Here is a 25,031-nt window from a genome sequence, read left to right as displayed (position 1 = left end):
GTGTGATGATAATCGACCTGAGGCCGCAATTGAGACCACCATCATCGGCTGTAGATTAAATTAACACATTTATCATCCCCATCGAATTGCCCTACCATCAAAGCAGTGTCTCTACGACTACGGGCCACTTCTTTATAATCTTACCAGCGATAATTCAATTGACATTACAAGTCTTTCTTGTACATCAAATAATTCCACAACGGCTAGACGGACGGATGTCCGTTGTTCGTTGCTTGCAAGTGTGGCGTCATAGTGCTCTGCTTATCTTGCGCCCTTTAGGCCATAAAATATAAGTTCTCCTTCAAGCATCATGTTGTTCGATCAATCAGGCGTTAGGAAACAATGATAGATGCGCGTGTAACATATGACTTGATATACTAAATAACTAGCGGGTATGCAATACTATCCGGCACTCTTCGGAATTACGAACCGCTTACGACCGATCTATAACATACCGTCTTTCAGTCTTAGTAACACTCTTCAGAAAGAGTCCTTGTCCCACTAGGCGATGTCGTGGCACATAAAAAATAAAATAAAATACAATACTGTACGCAAGAGCAAAACTCCTAAAATTTTGGAGTTACGAAATTTACCGAAAAAGACAAATGGCAGTTGAATCGAACACTTTTAAGTACACTTAAACAACAAAATGTCGACACCTAAAACTAAAGGCAACAAAGAGACACAATACAATTTTTAAAAAATTCTAAACCTTATCCAAGCTTTATCAAGACATTGCGGTTTACGTTCGTCACTTCTATTACGTGAGTTAGCTATTTGAACGATTATAAAAGTTTACACAAAACCCTCAATACAAAATCGTTTCAATTTCAAATATTGGCCAATGTTGTGGAAACGTACATCTTATTGAGCGTGGATACGAATTCCTGTCGAGATCGGAACCTCCCCTGCCTTTTTGCCTAGTAAGCCTTTCATGGGGCGGAAGGCATGACCGAAGACGGTGTTACACCAAAGAAGCAGATCTTGCACGACTTTAAACCTCTTATTTCCGTTCCTAGCGGAACGTAAATCAGTGTTTCCAAACCCATGTTATTTCGGAAACATTTTTATTGAATAAGTGGTAGTTTGCACTTGAAAATCTGCATCGTTGAAACAAAAGATTCTTTTTCTTGAAGTGATAAAGAATGGGAAAATACTGGACACTGTTAGCAAACCAAACGATGTTTAATTCTGTACTGATTCCTCCCAACGCTTACTGCCTGCGCTAAATACAAATGCCCAGCCGATAAGGCACAACAGATAAGATTTCTTTAAAAAGATGGCAGAAAGGTAAAGCACACTATCTAAGACAAGATTTCAAAAACAGTGAGATAAGATAAATTAATAAAATAAATACCATTGACGCTCATTTAACAAATGAGTATCGGTTTCAATACAAGAATGGACAGGATGCAGATGGATGCATCGCCAGTGATCCCCTTCGCTGAAGGCACCGTAAAGTACCAGCCAATTTGGCCGACTTGGAGCACGTTTGCAAAGCGACAGGAATCATTTCGCACTACCGAACATTGGTCAAAGGACGAGATCTACAAGCTGGCGGCCGTTGGATTCTTCTACACTGGACCGGGAGATTCCGTGCGTTGTTTTTACTGCAGCCTGGGACTGCAAAACTGGCAGAAAGATGACGATCCGCTGGAGGAGCATGGTCGGCATATGCGAAGCTGTGATTATTTTACCAATTTCACTTCCAACTCGTGCGTGTATAACTCCGAAATACCGGAGCCCTGCGGCAGGATCACTTCCTGCTCATTCTGCAGGGGAGAACAGTTGGCGCGGGAACAATTGTCACAAATAATCATTGGTACGTAGATTTTCGAACAGTTTGTATGCAATGAACTCGAAAAGGAAAATAAACTTGGAACGGGAAAGGACTCTTTTCTCGTTCTCAAAGGACATCACCATGTGTACCTCACGTTAGTTCTGTGGATTTTGCGCGCCAGAGAGAATAGAGCATGTATCATTAAGAGTGAAAGAATAAAACCCATTGAACGTTCTCTTCCGGGGTGGTTTGTTGTGTTCTCTTCAAATTGGAGGAAAAGAACTGAAAAAAATAAAACAAGATTGAATCATAGCATCTGTTTGTTGTGAATTTCATTGCCAACGACGAAGTGCATTGGAAAGATTAATAATTCAAAGAAAGTTGGTTGATCCTACACCAAGCCCATCGTCACACACACGTAATAGGACATTCTATTTCAAGCCTCCACTCGCAAGACGATTGGACGGGGATGAATATTGTTAAACAAAAAAGGAAAACATCACTGAAGCATCTAAAACGCTGATAACGATGCTGATCGGGTGGTTTGCTCGGGTTTTAATGAGTATGTTCGCTTGGTGAGTCGATGGAACTGCAGACAAAGTCGGTGTTTAACGGCGTTAGGGAAAGGTTTGACGGTAGTTAAGAGCGATTCCTATGAAAATGCAAAGTACGGTGCAAAATATACGCGAAGGTCTTTGGAACCTGCCGAGCACGGTGAACAGCATGTTGCTTGCCGGAACCGCCACCCATCTGGTGGATAAAAGTAGTAACCCCGATCGGTTGAATATTTCCACCACTAAACGATCCCCCGAGCGGGACGATAATAACAACGACGATGCGACGGATGAGGACGAGGAGGAGGAAAGCGAATCATATCACGATGACGACACTGCCCCGAACAAACCGAGGGCACATAGTGTGAGCACGGGGGAGGCAAGTGTGTCCGAACAGATGAACAGCTCCGTTAGCTCACTGTACGACGAAAAAAGTGATCGCAATCCACCGGAAGTGGAGAACAGCACGATTCCATACGCCCTCGTGCGTGAGCAATGGCAACTGGTGCTCCTGGATCCGGAAGCTTCGCTTACCGAGGTGAGTCAGGCGATCGATAGCTGCCAAAAGTTGGTACAATCGAGCGCGTACGGTATCGAGACCGACGAGCATAAATGGCTGGTAAGGTATTTGATTGAGCTGCGGTACCGGCGGCGCGAGCTGCTCGACTTCGATCGAGACCCGGAGGCCACCTTGGAGGAAACGAAGGTCATCATGGGGCATCATTTCGTGAAGCGTAAGCATTTCCCAGCACAACCGCAGCAGAAACAGCACCTTTACTGTGACCACTGTTCCGGGATCATTTGGAATGTGGTGCAGGCGTCCTACGTGTGTAATGGTAATATGAAATGGTGGTTAAATTTGGAAGTCGTTCGAAGTCTTGTATAATTTTCTAATCCTTACTTGCCAGACTGCTCCTTTGCCGTGCACCATAAGTGCGTCCGGAACGTGATACGCATTTGTGCTCACGTGGTAACGACCGAGCACAATCTACCGATTGAATGCATTTGTCCGGAGATTGGGTTGGCTTTCCAGAAGTACACCTGTGCGGAATGTGGCACGCAGCTAAGCTACAGTGCGTATTGGACACACCGGGCCCACGCTGTAAACGTTCAATAACCATTTACACCATTTGTCTCATTTCATGGCAGACATTTCCACGGCGGTAAACTGTTTCGGACTTGAGTTTAAAGCAGGTAAGACGCCATTCATTGAATCGATTGAGCACAAACACAGCAGTGTGTATTTTCATACTCGCCCACATTCAGAAAAACTCAACTCGATCGAACCGCGACTTTGCGACTATACCGGCCTCTACTACTGCCCGGCGTGCCACTGGAACGATACCAGTATCATCCCGGCCCGGATCACCAACAACTGGGACTTTGTACCGCGGAAGGTGTGTCGCGCTTCGCATCAGCAGATCGGACTGCTGCTCACGAAGCCGGTCATCCGGTTGGAGGAGAAAAATCCGCGCCTTTTCTCGTTCATACCCCAGTTGGCGGAGGTCAAGCGCGTTCGGGTGCACCTGGGAGTGATGAAGCGATACCTGACCGCATGTCGGCTGGCCGAGCAGGCGAAGCTGATCGTCAAACAGATCGGCAAACGGCGCCATCTGATGCAAACGGTTGCGCTGTACAGTGTGGCCGATCTGGTCGGTGTGGAGGATGGTTCGCTGCTGGGGTACCTACGGTCGGTCCGGGCAACCTTCGAACATCACATCAGAAACTGTCTGGTAAGGTTGGAGCAAGGAAGGTGTTTTTTTCGAAGTAACGTTCACCAACTTCGTATTCATCCAGATATGCTCCGGTAAGGCGTACATTTGCGAACTGTGTAACAACGACGAGATCCTGTTTCCGTTCGATGAAGACATTTTCTGCTGCACCCATTGCAGTGCCGTCAGCCACCGGGGATGCTATCTACGGAAGAATATGAAATGTGCAAAGTGTTCTCGTTTGCGCAAGCGGGCGCTACATACCTTGAAGGAGCAGCTTGATCTAGAGAATGGCAACTAAAGCTTCCGCGTGAATCCATCTTGATTTATTTTTCTCCTACAGTGCACCGTGCTTTAAATGTGCGTTTGAAATGTCTCGCAGCGGACAGTGTATCATGCACGCCTACTTGAGTAATCGTTAAATAAATTCATGAGCTTTTGCATATATCGTATTGTGTCGTAAATTTCTAGGAAACATCCTCGCCTTCCTCAAGAACAACGTATTGAACCCCTAGATGTAGCAACAGGTTTCGTTGCTCTTCTATTATATGTTTCTGGGTGGCGTTTTCTTCCAAAAGCTCCTCCACTCGGGCACGTTCTATGGTCAACTCTTGAGTAAGGGTTTCGTGTTGCTTTATATTACAGTTTGATTGCTGAAACGTTATACTGGGCGCATGATCCAGTTGTTCTTCTGTATCACCTAGCGAAGGTGAGCAGCATCCAGTTGTTTCGTCCAACTCAACCAAATCTTGGTCATTCGATAATACAACATAATCACCGAGGTTTCCTCCGGATTCAATAGCTCGCCGCGTATCCTCTTCCACCTGAACCCCGTACTGCCTTTCGGTCCTCGAGTCTCCAACGCCGATAATTGGCATCTTGTCTCCACGCGAATCATCATCAACCTTCATCTTTTGCATCTTTATGCGACGAACTGGAACTGCCATTCCTGATAGCTGCCGTTGGAGAAAATCTTTCGGATCGAAGTGAAGCTGACAGAGACGTGGTGGCTCGTTCGAGTGGACATTGATATCGGTATCGGTCAGCTCTAGCGCCGCTAGCCATTTACACCACATGACCGAGCCACGGGCCGGAAATCGAAACAGCCGGCACTGCTTGCTTCGATAGCGAGTATTATTACACAAAAAACACCTTCTCCCATACTGGACGGACATGTTTGGCACCGGATACGGTTCTAAGGAGACTTCAAGCCTTTTGCGTTAGCACCAACCAATTTTTATTGCTCGTTTTGCTAGCTTCGATGTTTATGACGTACGATTAATTTTTGTTTTTATTTACATTTTTAGGTTCGTAAATTTATGTTTATGCTTGCTACTTCATTGCTTGATTGTGTAATTGTAAACAAAGCTATCAAATAAGCACTACAATCGTGTCAGTAGACACAACATTACGATTGAAAAATTAAAAATTGTAAACATAAAGCATTAACCATGTCCATTCATGTGATAACATTATTTTATTTAATCTGTTTGCATCAGAAACCAATTCTATTGATACATTAGTCATTATTCATTCATTCCATACATTAGTCATCACACCCTGCAAATTTCGGGCACTCCGTTATCATTAGTCATACAATTCTTATCTAAAGCATTGTTGATACTCTGTAGGCGAAGGCTAATCTCACACGTCCTCGAAAATCGTCACGTTAACTTTAGCTTCTTTACAGATTTGTGTGTTATTTTCTCTAAACGTTGAATGAAACATTACGCTTTAATAGATATATAATGAAACATATAACATAATACATATAGCACTCATATTCCACCTGCTAAGCACTTATTCGTTGCCCATACAAAAGGCTGCGTGACTTTGCAATGCAGATAACTCCTTATATCCCTTCAAGCACAGTGGACAGCGTAGCAGACTTCGCGGTTCGTTCTGTTCGCTAGTGGCGGCTTGGTTAGATGAGGCCGCTTCCTGGCTGTTTGTGGCTACCTGGACCATCTGAGCAGCCCTCTGTGCAACTTGTTCACGCTCAGACTCTCTGTTGAAAGAACAATTATGAAAACTGTGTCAATTGCCTGCTTTTTCCCGACCGCTCAACAATATGTTTCAGTTAACCTACGTCATTGACACTTTCGCCTCAAGCTCTGTGTTTCGTCGCTGAAGCACTTCGAATTCGGCCAGAATCCGACTCTTCTCGCTTGCCAGCTCCTGCCGGCCGGCACGTTCCGCCTCGAAGTCTTTTTGGAAAATTTCGGACTGTGCCGCTAGTACATCCGACTGCTCGCGGAGTACACAAACTTGTTTTCGAAGGTCCTCGATTGTGTTGTCCCGTTCCTTAATGGTGTCGTACAATTGTTGCGTCTCGAATCGCGATTGTGCGAACACCTGCTCTGCCGTATTGGCATTAGCCTTCAGACAGTTGATTTCATCCACGAACAATTTGCGCTAAAAAAATGGAAAAGTGTATGAAACGTGTGCTGGGCGGAATAAACATACCATCTCCAAGGAATATATTACCATATCTTCAAACTCTAAATTTTTGGCCACCTCTACCGACATCCGTCTTTCTAGAGCTTTGATCTGCTGCTTATGTACATCCAACGGGACAAAGCTGGCATCAGTGTCACTCTTCTCCGGCTTGTTACTTTTCACCACCACAAAACCCTTGATTTGAAGCTCCAAATCTTCAATCTTCTTCGCCAGGTTCTGTATGATGGACTGACGCTCAGAGGACTCCTTGCGTACCTCGTCGACTTCCAGCTGAGCCGCTTTGCGCTCAACCTCGCGAACACGTCCAACTTCTTCGACCTCCGCACTCAGCTCTTTGCGGACAGTTTCCAGCTCAGCTTCAGCACGGGTGGTGGCCGCTTTGGCAACGTTGAGTTCGTCAGCGAGCGTGTCGTTTGCCTTCAACAGCATGGTGTTTTCTGCCATTAGTTTTTCGATTTGTCGCTGCTGCTCTGAAATGCGTGCCTCCTGTTCGGCACAACGTGTCCTTGTTTCATCCTGCAATTGCTGTATGGAAGTGAAATTTTTGCGCATCGCTACGTTTGCCCGCTGCAGACTCTCCTTCAGTTGGCTGTGCTCCATGCTAAGCTTTTGCAGTAAATGGATTTCTTCGATCGACATTGTTGACTGTGCGAGGCTCGGGAACTGGTGCAGAATCGATTGGGTTTCGCCAATTATGAAAGAAGCCGTCGGTTGCCGGTTCGACTTGATAGAATTTAGTGGAACATTTTCCTTGTTTTCAATTGACTGCAGGCTCGGTGCTCCTGCTTCGCCCGAAGCCCCCGACGGTGGTTGCTGCGGAGGGATTGATTCCGCTGACGCAATCAAAAGTGCCTTTGATGATTCACTCAGTGATTGCATACCCGGCAGCAACTGCGCAACAGATGCACTTAAAGATCCACCATTCGGAAGCAGACTGTAGGTGGTCGAATCGAGCTGGGTAGATATCTCCATTTTCGTGGCCGCTGATGAAACCTTCGCCGGCTCTTCTACTTCGCGCTCAACAACCGACGTTGGCTGGAACGACGCGGGTGGCATCGAAAAATTTACCATCGACGGTGTCGGCGTACTGCCGAGTATGATGAACGATTCCTCCTCCATGGTGGGTTGCACAGATTCCACCATTGACATTTTGCCTTCGTCTTAAGGAACGTATGCTCTATGCTGGCGATTAATAATAGCACTGAATTCCAACACCGTTCAGCAACTCTTCTCGACTGTGCCAGTTCTACGGAAAATGTAGCACTAATAAAAATAAAACTCAACCAAAATACCAGAGATAAACAGGGAATGACAGTTCGATTCGGCAGTGTTGCCGCATGCAATGCATTGTAATCAATGAATTGAATAGTTTTGATAACATGAAATTCTTGAGACGCTTTAGACTAAGTTTGTGTAATTTTGAGAAATATTTGACTCATATAAAATATAATATCTACCAAAGTTCAACTAAACATAACAAAATTCGTTAAATTATTATGCCTTTATTTTAAATTGATGTGGTTTTATTAATACGCCTCTCACTGTGCGGAATTGCTGTCTTTTCTGCTGTCAAATCGACAAATGCGTCTCATAGAAGTTCAGAAGTTTCTCTCGTCCACCAGTTATTGCTAACAAAGAACAAAATTAGAAAATTGCCTGCTTTAATTTGCTGTGTAGGCTTGATTTTCATCACTATTCAACGTTTCGTTTCTATGGTTGTTCGAGCGTTTTAAAACAATTCCAATTGAAAGAACTACAGCGCTATGCATAAAATTGACGAGAATGCATTGGGGCGGATGTTATCCTCGGTAAGTACATCCGGGGCAACGAAAAACCTTCCCTTAGAACTACGAATATATTTTTTGCCTATCGCATCGACAGTACCGGGATCCAACTGCCACGAAAAAGGACGTTTTAAATGTTTTGCGTATCTACCACGGACTGCAACACCGTGTGGAAGAGTACGGTGAGTCATCGAGTTGATTGTGTTGCTTGGAAGCAAGTTTTGGTAACCCATTCCCCTCCGATGTCTATTGCAGTATTCAACGACGGAAGCACCAAACACCTACTAAATCTGAATGGCACAATACCGGTGAAGTTCAAGGGTAACACGTACAATATACCGATATGCGTTTGGCTTATGGATACCCATCCGCGGAATGCACCGATGTGCTACGTCAAACCAACGCCAGAGATGCGCATTAAAGTGTCGGCCTACGTTGATTTTAATGGAAAAATTTATCTGCCTTACTTGCACGAGTGGAATCCGGTAAGACTGGCTTTGTTGCCATGAAAACGTATGGGTATGGTCAAGCAACATTCGGTTTTCCATTCCAGAAATCTGACTTACTAGATTTAATTCAGATCATGAGTGTCACATTCGGCGAAACGCCTCCGGTTTACTCGAAAGGACCGGAAACCAACTACACCCCACGTACGTATGAAGGAAAAGAAGCTATCCACTTTTTCGAAGTACTGTGTTACAATTTTCTTTAACCATTTCCACACAGAGCCATACATACCACCAACGTCAGCCACGTCTTACATGCCTCCATACCCGACACAACAATTTCCACAATATCCCATGCCCGGAGCTGGCTATAACAACTTTGTTCCGCCGAGTACCGGGCCGACGGGTGCCATGCCGGGCTACGGAATGCCGTCGTTCGGGATGCCAGCCTACCCACCAGTTCCAGGAGCATTGGGTGGAGCTGTAAGATGAAATTTGTCAAACTACTCCTACTTTCCAGCAAACATTGCCATATAACTGTGGGTTTGTTCTAATTTTGATTACACAAACAGGGAACCGGTACCATTACAGAGGAACACATTCGGGCCTCGCTCATAAGTGCCGTAGAGGATAAACTGAAGCGTCGCGTCCAGGAAAAAGTTAACCAGTGCCAGGCCGAGATACAAACGTTGAAGCGTACACAGCAGGAGCTGACCGAAGGTCAGACCAAAATAAAGGAAATTATGTCGCGCCTGGAGCGCGACGAGAAGGGGCTGCTGAAGAGTATTTCGTTGCTGAAGGACAAGGAAAAAGAACTCCAGCGGTCACTTGACTTGGTCAACACAGTGGATTCAATTGATGTTGATGAAGCAGTCACCACTACCGCCCCTCTTTATAAACAGTAAGCATTCGGAAATAGGGAGTTCACCTGCAGCATATCGATTTTCATGCATGTCTAATTATTTTTACAGACTTCTGAACGCGTACGCAGAAGAGGCGGCCATCGAAGATGCAACATACTTTATGGGAGAAGCGCTTCGTGGTGGGGTAATTGATCTGGAGGTGTTTTTGAAGCAGGTCCGCCAGTTGTCCCGGAAGCAGTTCATGCTACGTGCATTAATGCAAAAGTGCCGACAAACGGCACGATTACCTGCATAATCGTTACTCAACAATTTACCTACAGAATCAAACCCACTTGCACTTATCGACGAAAGGGATAGAAGACGAACTATGTTGGAAGGAACTACAAACGAACTGATTGAATTGATATGCTAGCTTTCTGTTATGATATTCTGTGCCTGTATCCAATTGTTTCGCTGATGGTTCGTTCTTTTCAATGCATATCCCAATGCTGCTCTGTTCTTAGTCATATAATTTTGAACGCATTGAATAAATTTCATATATATGGATAACTTAATTATTTTTTTACATGTCGTCAGGGCAAGAATACCCAGCGGTCGTAGCGCCACTTAAGTAAGTAGACTTGTTCACATGTCTTTACTGCACGAACATTTTATTCAACAACAAATTCAACAAAAGTACCTTTTAACATTTTCGTTTTGATAACATGTATCAAAGAGTTTTAATAATAAATAAATTAAATTGAAAATGGAACATAGAACATATTTCTCAATTAAACGTTATATTTAATTTCATATAACAAGAATTCTGAGCTTGATTATTTCTCAAGAAATGATTCACTGTAACGACCAATTTGAAAAAAAAACAAAACAAACGCCCCCTCTACGTCTATGACACAATAACTGTCAACAATCGTTTTACGAAATCCAAGCCACGTCAGTTTAGATCGCTCGACAACAGCGTTTACGCATTTCAAGAAAGCCGGATCCCATTGGGTTTCCGTCCGAAAAAACATTTTCATCAAACCGTACGTATCTCTAAACGTATATTTTTGTCCTAAGGCAGCTTCACGAATTCATATATAACTTGTAATACACCGGCTATTGTGATTGCAGCAAACGGTTCACCACAAAACACACCCACAAATCCAAATCGAAAGATGGATTCTATGGTACGGTATGTCTCGCCGGTGAACCCGGCCGTATTCCCGCACCTTGCCGGTGTGCTGCTGCTGTTTGGCACGTTCTTCACCGCCTGGTTCTTCGTGTTTGAAGTGTCCCGTCCGAAGCAACCGACGAAGGATAGTGTAATCTTCAAGGAGCTAGCAATCAGTCTGTTTGCGTCACTGTTCCTCGGGTTCGGCGTCCTGTTTCTGCTACTTTCGGTCGGAATATATGTGTAACTGTGACACTGCAGTCGCTACAATTTCTGGCAGGAGTCTAAAAGCTATCCAAAAATGCGAAGAAATCCTCAACATTCTATACCTTTAAGCACCTGGACATGTCACGCGCTCCGACAGCGCGCCTGTCCGTACTGCGTGTACATCTGATTGCCAAGCGCTGAGCAAAAGAACACATAATTCTATGCTGATCGTATGAAGCACATGCAATTTATTCGAAAAACTAAAATGTGGATGTTTTTACTTGTAAGCTACAACTCGTCGTAAGAAATACAAAAAAAGAGACAAAAACATGTAATCCGGTTTTGATTTTAGTTTTACTTTACTCGTTTGGCACATACTGGCACTATATTTGTCCTACCCCTTTGCGAGAAAACCAGAAGCCCAGGTAAGATTGTCTCCAAACCGTTTATTGACTTTTCTTTGTTCCAATTAAGTGGCTCCCCCGGGTGTTGCGCTCATACAACAAAGTTTTTTAAAACTTATGCCCTACATCTAAACTCAATTCTTACATACTAGGCGCACTTACTGTATTCACGACGTTCTTACCTACAAATCTATGATTTACGCTAATCAGTCCCACTTGGACCGAGGCTTACAAACGAGACGAACCAAAAATCGAAACAAGCTAGTGGTGGAGGGTTTTAAATAACGCGCAGAAGAGAAGCATATTCTAATATACTTCTTAAAAAAACAAACATGGTTGTAAATGCACAAGTTGTAACTAAATATGATTACTTCGACAGCCAAGTATGAAAAAAAAAAACTGTTTGAAAACGAAACCAACAATATTTCAGCGAAATGATTCCCGAATTGCACATATCTTTGGACGCACCATAAGATGGGTTAAAATAGGTTCATTATGCGGCACTAACAAACATTCGGTACAAATTAAAAATATTACTCCAAATGGCAAGTAAGGGGCCACATTCTTCATCGGCTTTGACTCGCTAGCACACATTTACACATGACTATTTAAGTAACCACTAGCAACACGATCGCCCCATTGGACCGCAATCGCATATTCCTTAGGTCATCTTTTTGGAAGACCTAAGAAGACGTTACATGCTGGGTTCTCTAACCAAGATAAAAATGATATCACTGAAATTATATCCTTTTCTTAAGAGAAGGAAACATAAACGATCAGCCCAATGCCTGATAAAATATGGGCAGTGGAGCATTTCGTACATCTGCATACATATTACTGTCTTTATGTTGTTCCTTGTTGTGGTGGCCCACGACAGCCGATCAGTTATGCCGGTTAGAAAATCAGCCCACGGGCACCGGAGGCGAAATCCAATACAGGCCGGACCCTTCAGTGAACGAGAGGACTGACTATCCACGTAACACAAAGGGAAAAAGTTGTACCTCATTAGGGGTAGGCATGACCGAAGACGGTTCGTTACGCCAAAGAAGAATTTATCTTGCTCATCATAGTTTCAAACAGCAGTCTACTTTCTAAATCACAAAAAAGCTGGGAAATCAAATTGAAGGAATATAAAATGAAGAATGTTAAACATCTTCGAACCAGGTTCAGTTGGGGTTCAAAATCAAGACGACGCTCATTAGAAAGCCGCCATCTTTCAGACTGTAATATGACTGGTTGGAAGCCGTAAGAGTGCCGGATTGAGTTGATTAACGGCGGCGATAGTATTCCTGGGCACCCATCTCTTCATCCCGTACAAGAATCTTCCAATGTTTTAGCAGTGGTCTCACTGCATGGAACGGAAAAGGATCATGACGATTTTTGATAGCTTCTACAGTATAACCAGCACTATCTATGCTCTCTATGAAAACGAAAGCTTTAACCGTACCGTAACTTTCATACTTTCAATGCACTATGAGATTATGCAGAAGAAAATGCATTACAAAAGCAGTCAACTAATTATAAACTGCTTGTATCGTGCCCAGTCTAACTGTCTCTGTTGTTGTGCCATTTGCGATGCACAATGCTCCAAAGTTTGGCGGTTTTGTACAATCATTATCGCTACCCAATTTTAAAAATCTACCTATACACCTAATCGTTAAGTTCTACCATAGAATCCGTGCAGCGTCGTTGATCACTGTATCCTTATGCTTATCCTTCCAAACCCGTCAACATGTTAGGGTCGTTTCTGAACGTAACAACTTCAATGCGCCAGCTGCAGCTAACAACCTCAGCAAGCCTAGAGCATAAGGGTGCCTGCTATCCAGCCGTAACGTTAGTAACATTTTGTTCATCCACCGTTCAGAATCACATGGCACCAGCTGACGATTGCGTCTCGAGCTCTTCGATCTCCTGGAGGATCTGTTGTTTTCGTTTAACCTTTTCTAACTGATCTTTATCCGGACGCGGAGCATCAGATGATCGTAACCGTTCTTCGATCACTTCGATTTCGCGTATTTTCTTCCGAAGTTTTCGCAATTTTTTCATCAACTCTTGTGACAGACCGTCCGTTGTTGGCCCGTCCGCTGATACTGGTGACTGTTGGTTTAGTTGTATTGCGGCTGCCAGTGCGCTGAGCTCTTCCACCGCAGCCCCCGAGGTGCTGGTGTAGTTGCTTCCTTCCGATTTATGTTGTGACGCTTTGGAAGGAACTTGTTGCTTGGATTTTACCGGTCGCTCGTCGAGCATAATGTCGGGAAGTTCTGGTGTCTTTTTAGTGCGCCCTCCGGTGGCCTGATTTCCTTTGGCACCACCGGCGTTGGATGTGTTTTGCTTTTCGCTCTCCGCCGCAAGCTGAGCCTTGCGCTGTTCCTCTCGCTGCTGCCGTAGCTTTTCCCGTTCGCGCTTTTCCTTCGCCTTCTGCACGACCTCCGGAGATAAGCCGGGTGGCAGGGTAGGTTTTTGTGAAAACTGTTTGCCCTTGCTTTCGTACAGCGGAACTTCTTCCTGTGGTACATAACCGTCGCGTACGCGGCGCGGCTTGCGCCATGTTCCATCCGGACGCTGTGAGGCTGGGATGAATTTTCCTGATAGCCAAACGTGGATAATGGTTGAAAAAAGGTGTTACTTGTAACAAATGCACGCTCACTGTCTAACTTGTTACCTTGACTATCTGTAGCGTAAGTAGTCATGGCTGCTTTAATATATTTTATGTTGTGCAGCAGTCGGAAAGACGAAGAAGGAGGAGAAAAAAAATCAACCAAACAAACGCACGCACTCGTCGGTTCGGTTTTGCTCAAGCCAGATGCTGCTCTGGATGCCAATGAAAAAATTCACTATCCGCTCTGCACAGCTTGCCGATGCTTATGGGAAGTAGAGTTTATTTTTAAACCCCGCGTTGCGGTCGGTTCTTTAGAGAGGCCGCAAACAAACTTCCAAAGCAATGGTATTTCCGCACGCACTCGCGGGTTGTGCCGCCGAAAAGTACCTATGGCTGGCAGCTCGTTCCGTTCACCTTCACACCACACACGGCACCACCGCAATGGCGCTTTGGAATTTTGAGATACACCAAATACCGGGTGACTGGCGTGAACACGAACGAAACTAAAGCTGGTGCAGGAGAATAACCTATTTTTCACTGTGTATTAATGGACTATTATCCCCTGTGGGGATGAAATCAACCCTCCGACGTCTGATCAAGAACTGAATCGTCGAATCGGAGATTTGGAAACGCCATTTTGACGTCAAACGTCAAACATGACACAACCAAAATATTTACCTTATGACCAAGGTTAGTTGAACAAGCTTGAAACACAAGCTCAGAAAGTTCCAAAAAGTAAATTGATATCTTGGAAAGAAACACAAAAAAAAGATTTGGTCCGCTTCATTTCATTGATAGAATTTAATTTGTACTTAGCTAAACCTGGGTACCCCAATTTCTTGAACTTGGTGCTACGTAAAAAAGGAACGGTTTTGTGCCTGCTAGGTGCAGACCCCCATCCCTATCTACTGACACAAACGTCGCGGTGATTCCTGAAGAATATAGCAAAGCAAAGTTCTCGTAAGTATTTTGCAAAACAGCTGAGAACAAATTTAATAAATATTAACTGCGATACCATTATTTACATCAGCCCCCAGCAGTTGGAACTTTTCTTTGGCATTGAATTTGTTCCACTACATACGGCCCGAAACGTCTTACGCATTGCTACGTTGCAAGTTGAAAGTGCTGCTTCAACTATCGAGGTAATATGTACTATCTCAGGTGAAAGTCCTTTGCGACCAACGTTGCCACTAACTGCTCAGTCTAAACGCAGATCATAACTGCATCCCGTAAAAGATTGTCCCTTTTAAACAATGTGTCCGTAGTGTTTAACCACTGTTTTTATCTTTTTCTCTCCTCCGCTTACTTACAATCCGGTATACGTTGCCCTTGCTCGGCACGATGGTCCTTAACTGTTCACATATATGTACATAAACCAAACTAGAGTCTATCGTACAGGATAACTACTTTTTGAATACAACAGCAATATGGAGAACGTTATCTCAACGGAAGCTGCCACGATTAAAAAGGTATCGTTGTGTAGTTTCTATTCGTTGTGATCTTAATCGACTGTTGGTTTTTCAACCCTGCCTAACCCTTATTTGCACGATCCTATCTTTTGTAGACGGGCCCAAAACATAAGCACTTCATGTGCAATTGCATGCACCTCTGGATTTTATTTAAAAACAAACATAATAACTCTAATCTATTTCCCCTTTAGAAACGAAATCGTTCTCAGAGGAAGCCAAAATCGAACACGGGAAAAAGCACAGAACAACCTATAAAAACGAATGCAGTGGAACAAGTTTCGGCGCATAAGAACGAAAGCAATCTTCCTTCTGCATCTCCTCGGGGATCGGTCGATAAAGGGCAACGACAATCTGCGGCTAAAGAGCAAGTAATCGATGCTGGTCAACTCAACCGCAAACCAAGCCAACGTCGCAAGCGAAAACCGAAGAGTGCAAAAGAAACGACGGACAACGCGACCGTATTAGAATCGCGTACGATAGAAAACACACAATCGATAGAAACAGGAGACCCCCGCGATAAACCTCGTTTAAGAAAAATCTTTCAAGAAATCATCCCAGACTCAACTACGGTTGAGAATATTTCGATCGAAAAAGTATTTCCCAGCTCTAATGTGTTTTCGTTTCACCAAAGTTACTATCGTTTTGGAAAACTAAATACGCCGGAACCGCTTGCTGAGAGGGTGGCTAAGACTGAACAGCAGGTTCCAGACAACTCGTTATACGTGAATTTAGGCTTGCAGGACATTAATCCTGAAGACGTGTTTCCAAGCAACCCCCTGGTTGGTTTAAAACTTATTTCACCAGCAGTCGTAACTCCCACTTTGGAGGAAAACAATTCAAATCAGCAATTGGAGAACACTGAAACGATGAGTGCTCGTCCGGAAAAAACTGATAAAACTCGCGAAGAGATACTTGCCGAGCGTGAAGCAAAGAAGGCGGCGAAGTTGAGCGCAAAAAATAAGAACAAGGACAAGACGGTACTGCCACAAGCAGCCCAGCAGCAAAAGCAGCAGCCTACTAAGGCAAGTGATTCGCCAAAGGCTCCTGTAGAATTATCAAAATCCGGTACAGATGGAAGTATCTGTGAAAAGCTAAAGGAGCTGCACATAAGTGATGGCCCTGTTAAAAAAGAAAAGAGCGATGCAAAAACTGCGACTCAACCGGATTCAGTTGTTACCGGCGAGTCAAAGGAGCTGACAAAAGCGGAACGTAAAGCACAATTTGAAGCAAAGAATCTGTCGCTAACGAAAAAGGGCACTGAAGGTGCTAAACCCACGCTGACGAAAGCCGAACGAAGAGCTATCCAAGAGGCGCAACGAGCCGCAAAGGCGGAAGCACAGCAAATCAAGAAACGAGATCAGGCACCCACATCAGGCGATGTGACGAAGAAAAATGCTGCCAATCAGCCTAAGAGTAATAAAACTGCTACTCAGGCAGTCAAGAAAAGTGTTACCCTCGGTGTCGTTGGTGCCGGCGGACCTCCACGGAAGCACATCGTTAATCTTTTTAACCATCTCTATCAGCCAAAGTTTGCGGCGGCCGAGATTGTGAATTCGCCCTCACTTCATCCGGCTGTTACAAAGCTTGGCATACAGTACGCCGAAGGGTCCGTCGTTGGTTCGAAGGCGCGCTGTCTCGCCCTACTGAAGATGCTGAATCTATTAATCCACGACTACGAAACGCCGCCAGAGAAGGAGTTTGGGCGCAGCTTCGAGGAAACGCTCAATACTTCCGCCTCATTCCTGCAGCGTTGTCGACCATTTTCCGTCTCGATGACTAACGCGCTGCGACACGTGAAAATGTACGCCCGGCAGCTGGATAGCAAGGTGTCCGTGTCGGAGCAGAAAGAGTTCCTACTGGAATCGATCGAATCGTACATTCGGGATCAGATCGAGAAGGCGGAAGAAGCAATTTGCATTTCGGTGCAGGAAAAAATCTTCGATGGGGACGTCATTCTTACTTATGGATGGTATGTAAAGCGAAGTTTAGATACCTCATTTTAATTCATTAAAATAATAGCCTACTTAGTTAAGTGCACTTGATATATTGAGTTAAAAACAACAAACGTCTATTTTAGTTCGTCACTTATAAAACATATTCTGGAGGAAGCGAACCGGCGATCGAAAAACTTCCGAGTCATCATCGTGAATGCGCGCCCACGGGAGGAAGAACACGCTATGCTCGAACAGTTGGTACAGCAGGGTGTCAAATGTACCTGTGTTTTGATCAATGCGGTCAGCTACGTTATGCCGGAAGTAACGAAGGTGTTACTCGGGGCGCACGCTCTCCTCGCCAATGGATCGGTTATGAGTCGCGTCGGAACGGCGCAGATTGCGCTTGTGGCCAAATCTTACAACGTGCCCGTGCTGGTCTGTTGCGAAACGCACAAATTCACCGAACGCGTACAGACGGACGCTTTCGTTTACAATGAAATTGGTAAGAACAGTCCGGCGATCACAAGCTTAATCCTCCTTTCACTGACGGAGTCACTTCTCACGCACAGGAAATCCAAACGATCTCGTCCTTCCACCACGGACGCGCGATCTCTCCGAGACGAAACCAATGTTGGCTGGTTGGGAAACACTCACTTCGCTCACTATACTGAACTTGCACTACGATGTTACACCCCCGGAACTGGTAACAGCTGTCGTCACCGAGGTAGCGATACTTCCCTGTACCAGCGTACCGGTTATTTTGCGAATTAAACCGTCGGATGTGACTTATTGAATGAATCGACGAATCTTATCAAAAACGAGGCGGCGATGAAAATGTATCTAAAGCTGGCTGTAGACGTCACATATTAATCTGTGCAGATCTTTGACGTCTACAGATTTCCTTTGTTCTCTCGTACCCATCGTCTGTCAAACATCCCTCCAGATATCCCGAATATCTCGAGGGATGTTGGAAATAGCTAAGGAAAGGCTGTAGACGTCAAACATCTGTGCAGATTAATATGTAACGTCTACGGCTTGCTTAAAATGCAATTAAATTGACAACTTCTCTAGAAAGAAAAAATATCGAAACGATGGTAAATAACAATATAATAAAAAGCAATTATTACGTTAGAGAGCAATATGGGAACTTCTTGTAATTTTTTTTTGTAATATAATTTTGTTAAGGGCATATACTGTTTATTATCCAGAGAATATTGTTGCTTTTAAGAATCTTGCAGTATTTGTGAGTCAAGATAAACTCCTAGGAACGATCAACATTAATTTTTTGCGGTTATAGTAAAATACTCCAAATGTTTACAGATCGATGTTCTACCTCCCTTCTATAACCAACAAGTAATGAAACGATGTCAAAATTATCGATTGTTATTAAAATGAAGATTCTTTTCCAAACAAAATGGCCCAGATAGTGGGGCAGACGTTAATAATTTTTATTTGGAGCTATTTATATGGAGCTTCGATATTTTTTGGACATCTACAATTTCAACACAAGATCAAGAAATTTAGTTAAATATATTTCAATATGAAATATCTAAAGTTAATAACATAATACGTGCAAGTTTGAGTCAATATAGTTTGCATGGTACCAAACCGAATAAGAATAATAAGCTGATGTGTTAGAAAGAAGGGTTTTAAAAAAGTACAACATAATGTGTACCTAAATTCCAACCCTTTTGATTGATGAACTGTAGTCAGAGTTCCTTTGAAAAAACGGACGATCAGTTAAAACTTGTACATAGTGAATTATTTTCTTTAAAACGCTGCATTGTTTTAACACTATATAAATTAAAACATTTATTAGAAACAATAAAGTACTACAATTTTTTTTAACTCTCAAATGATTCGAAATGCACGGCTATTGTAAAATATGTGAGCATGGATTTCAATCGTTTTTCTCATAACGATTTCAAAAAAGAATCTAGCTTATAATTTAACATTATTTCGACTGTACACCATATGTTGCTTACATTTATTCTACATAGTTTTTATATTGCACTTAACACAACCGCAATCCTGCTGTACCGCCATTTCCTTGCCATAAAGTGCTAGCATTCGGTTTTGTATCGTACGGACTATGCCCGAGTACGCCCGATGCCAACTGCAGTTGTTCGCCTTTCCTTGCACAAGCCGATAAAAACAGCGTACAAATAAATACAGTCGTTCCAGCGACCCACCCTCCACTAGCTGCTTACCATTGTCCGCCAACAATAGCACATCGTACTCGTACGGTTCATCGGTACTGTCAAGCCATTCCTCAAGCAACTCTCTCCAGTTCGACCGGCGGAGAATGTTACTATCCTTCTGTGGCGCACTCGGGGCTTTGGTAGGGGTTTGATAACCCGCTGTTGCTTCTTCAAATTCCCTCACAGGGCTCGGCTCCGGGGTCACGAACAGTGGTTCGTCAATTTCCGGATCGCTACACGTGACGACCATGTTGTCCTTGTTCAGCTCGATTTGCTTCTCCACCTCGAGGCGCAGCTCTGGCGGGAGGGCTTGCAAAAATTTCAGCTCAACCTTTATCTTTTGATCGTCCATACCGTCGTCGTTCACCAGTGGAGTGGTCGGCGTTTTCCACTCCCGTTTGTACGAGGTACCCGGTACTGGAGAGCGGGCGTCTTTTTCGGGCGTCCTCATGATTGACGGATCTTGTGCGCTATTGTTCGCCAGTAGAAGCTGCTGTCGTCGATAGTCGCGAATGGCTTCCTGGCGAATGTCCTCGGGAAGGGCAGCTAGTACTTCGGGATCGAGTCCGGGCGGTAAATTCCCAAGCTCAGCAATGCTACCCGTTGTGGCCGATGCGGTTAGAAATTTTAACATACCATTCTGTACCGTTTGCTTCTGCTCTTTTTTGCTCGCCGTCGTTGCCCATTTTGGAGGCCTTCCCCGTCGACCGCGGGTGCTTGGTTTCGGTGCGTTTCTGGATTTGATCGGCGAATGCGAGCTATTACGTCTGCGTGGTGGGGTGTGGTCTGGAGTGGTAGTATTTCTATTCGCTTTCAAGGGCGTGTTAACGGTGTCGCGAATTGTAACTGGAGCATTTAACTGTTTCTCCAGCCTTCCACGGGATGTGCACGGTTGCTGATCATCGACTTCCAAAACCTTGGTGCCCGTAACAATCCCCCTTCCTCCACTGGATGTCGCAATTTCTGTCTGCTCCTTGAGTTTATTTTTATGTTCGACGTTTTGAAGCATACTTTTCAATCGATTCCCTGCGGCAGTATTCGTTGCCCCTTTAGTTCCTTCGAATTTAGAAATTTGAATTCCAATGCCCCGTAACTCGCAGGGTGGTGCATTGATCGTACGCATCAGCGATAGCACTGCGCCCTCTATCACGACTCGATCGTCCGTGAACTGCTGGAGTGGTTGTGATTTCGTGACGATATCGCACAACCCGTGGCCCATAAATTTGGCCGTCTCAACGGGTGCTTCCGGCGACCGGACGAGCAGCTTCACCGTGACCAATTTTCCCCGCTGTCGCAGCTCGACCAAGCGACGATGTATTTCCTCCGTGAGCTGGCGCATGAATCGATCTACCTCCTGCTCGGTGGTGAACCTAATGCCGTAATTAACATCTACCGATACCGACTTGCGGCCCTTGTCGTATACCAGCGGCCGCTCATCGATCCCACGGCACGCATTATACAACGTTTCGCCAAACTTTTTCCCAAACTCCGTTTGCAACACGTTCCTCGGAATTGTCTGTAAATCGGCGCACGTCACATACGTCATCTGCTTCAGCCGGTGTGAGGTGCTCGGTCCTACGCCAGGCAGGTCAGCAATCGGTATCTCGCGCATGTACTCTTCCGCCTCACTGGCCCGTAGTCGAAACTGACCGTTCGGTTTGGCACGTTTCGTTGCCATTCGCGCCTGCAGCCGATTCGTGCCGATGCCGGCGGAACAAGCACATCCCGTTGCGGTCGATATTTCGTCCCGGACGAACGAAACGAAGTTCATCACGGGCACACCGGTCGATTTGAGTAGCTCCGTTAGATCCACAAACATCTCGTCACAACTGACCGCCTCGATGTCGAGTGTGTACTGTGCGATAGTGTTGTAAAGCTTGTGTGCCACCTCCCGGTATCCATCGAAATCGTACGGAATGGTTTTTAACTCTGGACAGAGCTTCAGGGCAGCGCCAACAAACATGCCATTCTTAACGCCACACCGACGAGCTTCGTAGCTACAGGAAGCTATCTCCGACAGTGAATTGTTCTCATCGATCGACGAGAGTCTCGACTCTATCGGAATGTCCGGTGTTTTGTAGCGCTCACCAAGTCGCTTTTGGTACAGTTCGATCTCTAGCGCACGATTTTGTCCCGGGTGGGACGGTACACGAGCATCCGAGCCACGGGAGTGCGTTACGGCCACAGGAAGTCCACGCAGATGGGGATGATTCCGCAGACCAACCGACACAAAAAAACAATCCATGTCGATATGCATAATGTAGTGCTGATTCGCGGTGCCGCTGAACATGTCGCTCTCCTCGCCCTCGAGCCCTTCACTGCGTCGCGGGAGGTTCTCGATCAGTATCTCACGGGCTGGGAATGAGCCGGTCGATTTATCCCTCAGCTCTGCCACATACTGCTTAAAGCTGGCACCAAGCGTTGCGATGTGGTGCAGTCGAGAATTGTTGAAAAACTCGGTTAAAAAGTTGGGATCTGTTGCGGTAAGCGATTGCTTTGAAGTGGACGGTTTTTGAGGGCTAGGCTTCGATGGAACCACTACCGGAGATTTAACCACTTCGTTAGGTTCGAAAACTTCCGGCGATATATTGAATACTTGGGGTTGTATTTCTTTGGTTGTGCTCGTAGGATCGCATGTCATGGCGTGCTCTTTATCCGTTGTTTTCGCAGCATTCTTGATTGATTGATCATTTACCGGTTGTTCCTCCTGCCTTTCCGTATTAGATACATTCTGTTCCAAATTGGTAAACTGTCTCAGCATACCCAGTACGTTTAAGCACTCCGCCCGGCTAATATCGTTCGGATCGTTATCCTTCTTTGGCACTGGCTTTGCGATATCTGCTTCACTTCTATCGGTGCCACCAGCACTGCCTCCGAGCGACATTTGCCGTTTCGCAAACGCTAACTTTGGTTGGGACGGTTTGTGCTGTGTGTATAGTAGGTATCGGGAGTATTCGAGAATTTTCCCCTCGGCCAAGCAGTCCACAACCCATCGCGGACTAATGATGACCTCCGAAGTGATCGAGCGCACCTTCACATCCGGCAGGATCGATGCGATGGTGTAGGTTGTGTTGGAACGTTTGTAATGGTGGAATACACCACCGTGCTGCATCATGATAAGCTTCAGCTCATCCGCGGAAGGATTGGTATAGCCATTGACGAAGATCGATATCCCGGCGAAAAGGTTCGAAAGCTTTTCACCGACGATCGATGAACTCTGGCGAAACTGATCCTCCAGCTTCGCTTTTTTCGCATCCATATAGTCGCCCTACAAATTGAAGAAAACAGTAGAATTATCCGGTCCATCACCCGGCACTGATTAAAAAAAAGTGGTAGGTAACCTTACCCATCCTTCAAAGCCCGTTTCACTTTGTGGCTTTTCTTTTCGCTTCATTGCGCGGAAGATTTCGAAGAGAAGGAAAAACTCCTAAAAGGAATACACTTAACCACCCCTGATGTGCACATAAATTTATTTAGAAATGTTTTGCAACATTTTGTTTAATCCGCACATGAACTGTAGACCAAAAGTGCGCCCTCGCATTTGTAAATATGTCAAAATATGTCAATAGAGATTGCCAAAGTGATTACTATTCCTAGTGCACCCATGGGTTCTAAAAGTCGGGATTATGAACCTACTCCCACTTTTTACGTTCCGTTCCCGATAGTTCAAAAGTGCAAGAACAAACTTTATGGTTTTAGTATGTGAAATCCATTAGTCAGAGAAATGCAGTGATAAACGTTGTAAAATAGGCGTTATTTTTTGGACAAAGTGTTTTTTTAACAAACATTATTTATAGCAAATCGATCGTAAATTTCAGTTCCTTTTGCAAGATGGATGTCGTGCCGGTTTGTTCCGAAAAATTCTGACAGCTTTCACTTCGCTGCTGCGTTCAAAGTGTATAAATATAGAAGGTGAATTTATGTCGCTTTAGCAGGGGTGCCATATTTGAGAAGTGTTATGTCAAAAGCCCAATCCTTCTCCGATACCCCCCCTCAAAACCCACATGAATACCAAGGTGTATAAATATAGAAGGTGACTTTATGTCGCTTTGGAAGGGGTGCCATATTTGAGAAGAGTTTTGTCAAAAGCCCAATCCTTTTCCGATGCCCCCCCTCAAAACCCTCGTGAATACCTCAGAAGTGTTATGTCAAGTCATGAAATGTCATTTTACACTGGACGACTTCACCTTCTACTATATACACCTTGCATGAATACCCTAGAAGTGTTATGTCAAGTCATGAAATGTCATGTGTAAAATTACATTGCACGACTTCACCTTCTAATTTATACACCTTGGCTGCGTTGTTGCCCGTGTTCGTTGCCGACAGAACTCCTGGAACTAGTGATGAGAAAACTCCAAAATTTCAGGAGCAGATCAGATCATTTGCTCTCAGTCAAAGATCGGATCAGATCAGAAGAGCATAATCGTACTCCAATGCCATGCCGCTACGGGTAATGGCGTCACTAGGATCATAATGGAGCAGATCAGATCACATCACCATAGGTCTGCCGGCAAAGAGCATATTGGATCAGATCAGAACACATCGCCTTACCGCTACGGGTAATGGCGTCACTAGGATCATAATGGAGCAGATCAGATCACATCGCTATAGGTCTGCCGGCAAAGAGCGTATTGGATCAGATCAGAACACATCGCCATAGCGCTACGGGTAATGGCGTCACTAGGATCATAATGGAGCAGATCAGATCACATCGCTATAGGTCTGCCGGCAAAGAGCGTATTGGATCAGATCAGAACACATCGCCATAGCGCTACGGGTAATGGCGTCACTAGGATCATAATGGAGCAGATCAGATCACATCGCTATAGGTCTGCCGGCAAAGAGCGTATTGGATCAGATCAGAACACATCGCCATAGCGCTACGGGTAATGGCGTCACTAGGATCATAATGGAGCATTTGCTCTCATATTTTCGGATCAGATCAGATCATATAATCAAGAGAGCAGATCGGATCATAAGAAGCTATTCCTTCTTCTCATCACTACCTGGAACAGAGTGAAAGAACGAGTGAAGCGAAAAGCACGCTCGTCGGGCTCTCGTCTTTTCACGGTTTTCTTAAACCGCGCGTGCTTTGTGGTCCACAAACGAAGGGTAGCGAGACGCAGCTCCTCCCATCCGTCAAACCCTTCTATTTTTGCTTGTGTACAACAGAGTGGTGCAGCTTCCTCGGAGAACATTCTTTTCACTTCCGAATAACGAACCGCAGCGCAAAAAGGTAAAGTCCGCTGGCAGTGTCAGTCTACGCTAAAAGGACAATCCCTTCCGTGGGTTGTTCTGACTAAACATTTACAATGGTGACAGTGTACATATGCAGTGTACTGCCAGGAATTCTAGCGCTACCGCAACTCCACAGAGTCGTAAACCCCATTAGCACCCACCCTCCCGTTTTCCCTTACCCACTTTCATAAATTTCATTCTTGCTTGCCCTGCTTTGGCCGTGT

General features: G+C 44.9%; 8 protein-coding genes across 8 annotated transcripts; 4 read left to right on the top strand and 4 right to left on the bottom strand.

The window, feature by feature from the left end:
* The first annotated feature begins 2,440 nt into the window (after positions 1 to 2,440).
* On the top strand, positions 2,441 to 4,390 carry LOC131293965 (differentially expressed in FDCP 8 homolog). Its single transcript, XM_058322014.1, has 5 exons — positions 2,441 to 3,170; positions 3,243 to 3,407; positions 3,484 to 3,528; positions 3,601 to 4,067; positions 4,132 to 4,390. The coding sequence occupies exons 1-5, from the start codon at positions 2,441 to 2,443 to the stop codon at positions 4,345 to 4,347; spliced, it is 1,623 nt and encodes a 540-aa protein (XP_058177997.1). The 3' UTR covers positions 4,348 to 4,390.
* Positions 4,391 to 4,513: 123 nt separating this feature from the next.
* LOC131293964 (uncharacterized) lies at positions 4,514 to 5,221 on the bottom strand. Its single transcript, XM_058322013.1, has one exon. It carries the CDS (start codon positions 5,219 to 5,221, stop codon positions 4,514 to 4,516), a length of 708 nt encoding a protein of 235 aa, XP_058177996.1.
* Positions 5,222 to 5,515: 294 nt separating this feature from the next.
* On the bottom strand, positions 5,516 to 7,733 carry LOC131286651 (NF-kappa-B essential modulator). The gene is made up of 3 exons (XM_058315638.1): positions 6,534 to 7,733; positions 6,136 to 6,461; positions 5,516 to 6,054 (listed from the first exon to the last, which is right to left on the bottom strand). Exons 1-3 carry the CDS (start codon positions 7,653 to 7,655, stop codon positions 5,847 to 5,849), a joined length of 1,656 nt encoding a protein of 551 aa, XP_058171621.1. The 5' UTR covers positions 7,656 to 7,733; the 3' UTR covers positions 5,516 to 5,846.
* A 380-nt stretch (positions 7,734 to 8,113) lies between these two features.
* Positions 8,114 to 10,147, top strand: LOC131289351 (tumor susceptibility gene 101 protein). Its single transcript, XM_058318590.1, has 7 exons — positions 8,114 to 8,314; positions 8,388 to 8,472; positions 8,546 to 8,775; positions 8,844 to 8,940; positions 9,017 to 9,219; positions 9,309 to 9,637; positions 9,708 to 10,147. The coding sequence occupies exons 1-7, from the start codon at positions 8,270 to 8,272 to the stop codon at positions 9,892 to 9,894; spliced, it is 1,176 nt and encodes a 391-aa protein (XP_058174573.1). The 5' UTR covers positions 8,114 to 8,269; the 3' UTR covers positions 9,895 to 10,147.
* A 571-nt stretch (positions 10,148 to 10,718) lies between these two features.
* LOC131281305 (transmembrane protein 258) lies at positions 10,719 to 11,287 on the top strand. Its single transcript, XM_058310583.1, has one exon. It carries the CDS (start codon positions 10,757 to 10,759, stop codon positions 10,997 to 10,999), a length of 243 nt encoding a protein of 80 aa, XP_058166566.1. The 5' UTR covers positions 10,719 to 10,756; the 3' UTR covers positions 11,000 to 11,287.
* A 1,442-nt stretch (positions 11,288 to 12,729) lies between these two features.
* Positions 12,730 to 14,487, bottom strand: LOC131290612 (partner of Y14 and mago). Its single transcript, XM_058319778.1, has 3 exons — positions 14,026 to 14,487; positions 13,096 to 13,948; positions 12,730 to 13,059 (listed from the first exon to the last, which is right to left on the bottom strand). The coding sequence occupies exons 1-2, from the start codon at positions 14,051 to 14,053 to the stop codon at positions 13,230 to 13,232; spliced, it is 747 nt and encodes a 248-aa protein (XP_058175761.1). The 5' UTR covers positions 14,054 to 14,487; the 3' UTR covers positions 12,730 to 13,059; positions 13,096 to 13,229.
* Positions 14,488 to 15,389: 902 nt separating this feature from the next.
* LOC131293468 (translation initiation factor eIF-2B subunit delta) lies at positions 15,390 to 18,204 on the top strand. Its single transcript, XM_058321549.1, has 4 exons — positions 15,390 to 15,431; positions 15,623 to 17,400; positions 17,509 to 17,867; positions 17,935 to 18,204. The coding sequence occupies exons 1-4, from the start codon at positions 15,390 to 15,392 to the stop codon at positions 18,156 to 18,158; spliced, it is 2,403 nt and encodes an 800-aa protein (XP_058177532.1). The 3' UTR covers positions 18,159 to 18,204.
* A 956-nt stretch (positions 18,205 to 19,160) lies between these two features.
* On the bottom strand, positions 19,161 to 23,059 carry LOC131282828 (DNA repair protein Rev1). Its single transcript, XM_058312369.1, has 2 exons — positions 22,913 to 23,059; positions 19,161 to 22,834 (listed from the first exon to the last, which is right to left on the bottom strand). The coding sequence occupies exons 1-2, from the start codon at positions 22,958 to 22,960 to the stop codon at positions 19,358 to 19,360; spliced, it is 3,525 nt and encodes a 1,174-aa protein (XP_058168352.1). The 5' UTR covers positions 22,961 to 23,059; the 3' UTR covers positions 19,161 to 19,357.
* Positions 23,060 to 25,031: the final 1,972 nt, after the last annotated feature.

This window comes from Anopheles ziemanni, chromosome 2 (assembly GCF_943734765.1).
Source record: "Anopheles ziemanni chromosome 2, idAnoZiCoDA_A2_x.2, whole genome shotgun sequence".
NCBI lineage: Eukaryota > Metazoa > Arthropoda > Insecta > Diptera > Culicidae > Anopheles > Anopheles ziemanni.
Note: the sequence above shows the minus strand (reverse complement) of the source record. Positions and strands in the feature narration are given on the sequence as shown.

Excerpts from the sequence above, each read along its gene's own strand:
- LOC131289351 (XM_058318590.1), top strand. The coding sequence starts at position 8,270 with ATGCATAAAATTGACGAGAATGCATTGGGGCGGATGTTATCCTCG. Across the intron at positions 8,473-8,545 it reads ACACCGTGTGGAAGAGTACG|TATTCAACGACGGAAGCACC; the intron begins GTGAGTCATCGA and ends TGTCTATTGCAG. Across the intron at positions 9,638-9,707 it reads ACCGCCCCTCTTTATAAACA|ACTTCTGAACGCGTACGCAG; the intron begins GTAAGCATTCGG and ends TTATTTTTACAG.
- LOC131293964 (XM_058322013.1), bottom strand. The coding sequence starts at position 5,221 with ATGTCCGTCCAGTATGGGAGAAGGTGTTTTTTGTGTAATAATACTCGC.
- LOC131293468 (XM_058321549.1), top strand. The coding sequence starts at position 15,390 with ATGGAGAACGTTATCTCAACGGAAGCTGCCACGATTAAAAAG. Across the intron at positions 17,401-17,508 it reads GTCATTCTTACTTATGGATG|TTCGTCACTTATAAAACATA; the intron begins GTATGTAAAGCG and ends CGTCTATTTTAG. Across the intron at positions 17,868-17,934 it reads TTTCGTTTACAATGAAATTG|GAAATCCAAACGATCTCGTC; the intron begins GTAAGAACAGTC and ends TCTCACGCACAG.
- LOC131281305 (XM_058310583.1), top strand. The coding sequence starts at position 10,757 with ATGGATTCTATGGTACGGTATGTCTCGCCGGTGAACCCGGCCGTATTC.
- LOC131282828 (XM_058312369.1), bottom strand. The coding sequence starts at position 22,960 with ATGAAGCGAAAAGAAAAGCCACAAAGTGAAACGGGCTTTGAAGGATGG. Across the intron at positions 22,835-22,912 it reads AAACGGGCTTTGAAGGATGG|GGCGACTATATGGATGCGAA; the intron begins GTAAGGTTACCT and ends TTCAATTTGTAG.
- LOC131286651 (XM_058315638.1), bottom strand. The coding sequence starts at position 7,655 with ATGTCAATGGTGGAATCTGTGCAACCCACCATGGAGGAGGAATCGTTC. Across the intron at positions 6,462-6,533 it reads ATTTAGAGTTTGAAGATATG|CGCAAATTGTTCGTGGATGA; the intron begins GTAATATATTCC and ends CCATTTTTTTAG. Across the intron at positions 6,055-6,135 it reads GAGGCGAAAGTGTCAATGAC|AGAGTCTGAGCGTGAACAAG; the intron begins GTAGGTTAACTG and ends TTCTTTCAACAG.
- LOC131290612 (XM_058319778.1), bottom strand. The coding sequence starts at position 14,053 with ATGACTACTTACGCTACAGATAGTCAAG. Across the intron at positions 13,949-14,025 it reads TTACGCTACAGATAGTCAAG|GAAAATTCATCCCAGCCTCA; the intron begins GTAACAAGTTAG and ends TTTGGCTATCAG.
- LOC131293965 (XM_058322014.1), top strand. The coding sequence starts at position 2,441 with ATGCAAAGTACGGTGCAAAATATACGCGAAGGTCTTTGGAACCTGCCG. Across the intron at positions 3,171-3,242 it reads GGCGTCCTACGTGTGTAATG|ACTGCTCCTTTGCCGTGCAC; the intron begins GTAATATGAAAT and ends CTTACTTGCCAG. Across the intron at positions 4,068-4,131 it reads ATCACATCAGAAACTGTCTG|ATATGCTCCGGTAAGGCGTA; the intron begins GTAAGGTTGGAG and ends GTATTCATCCAG.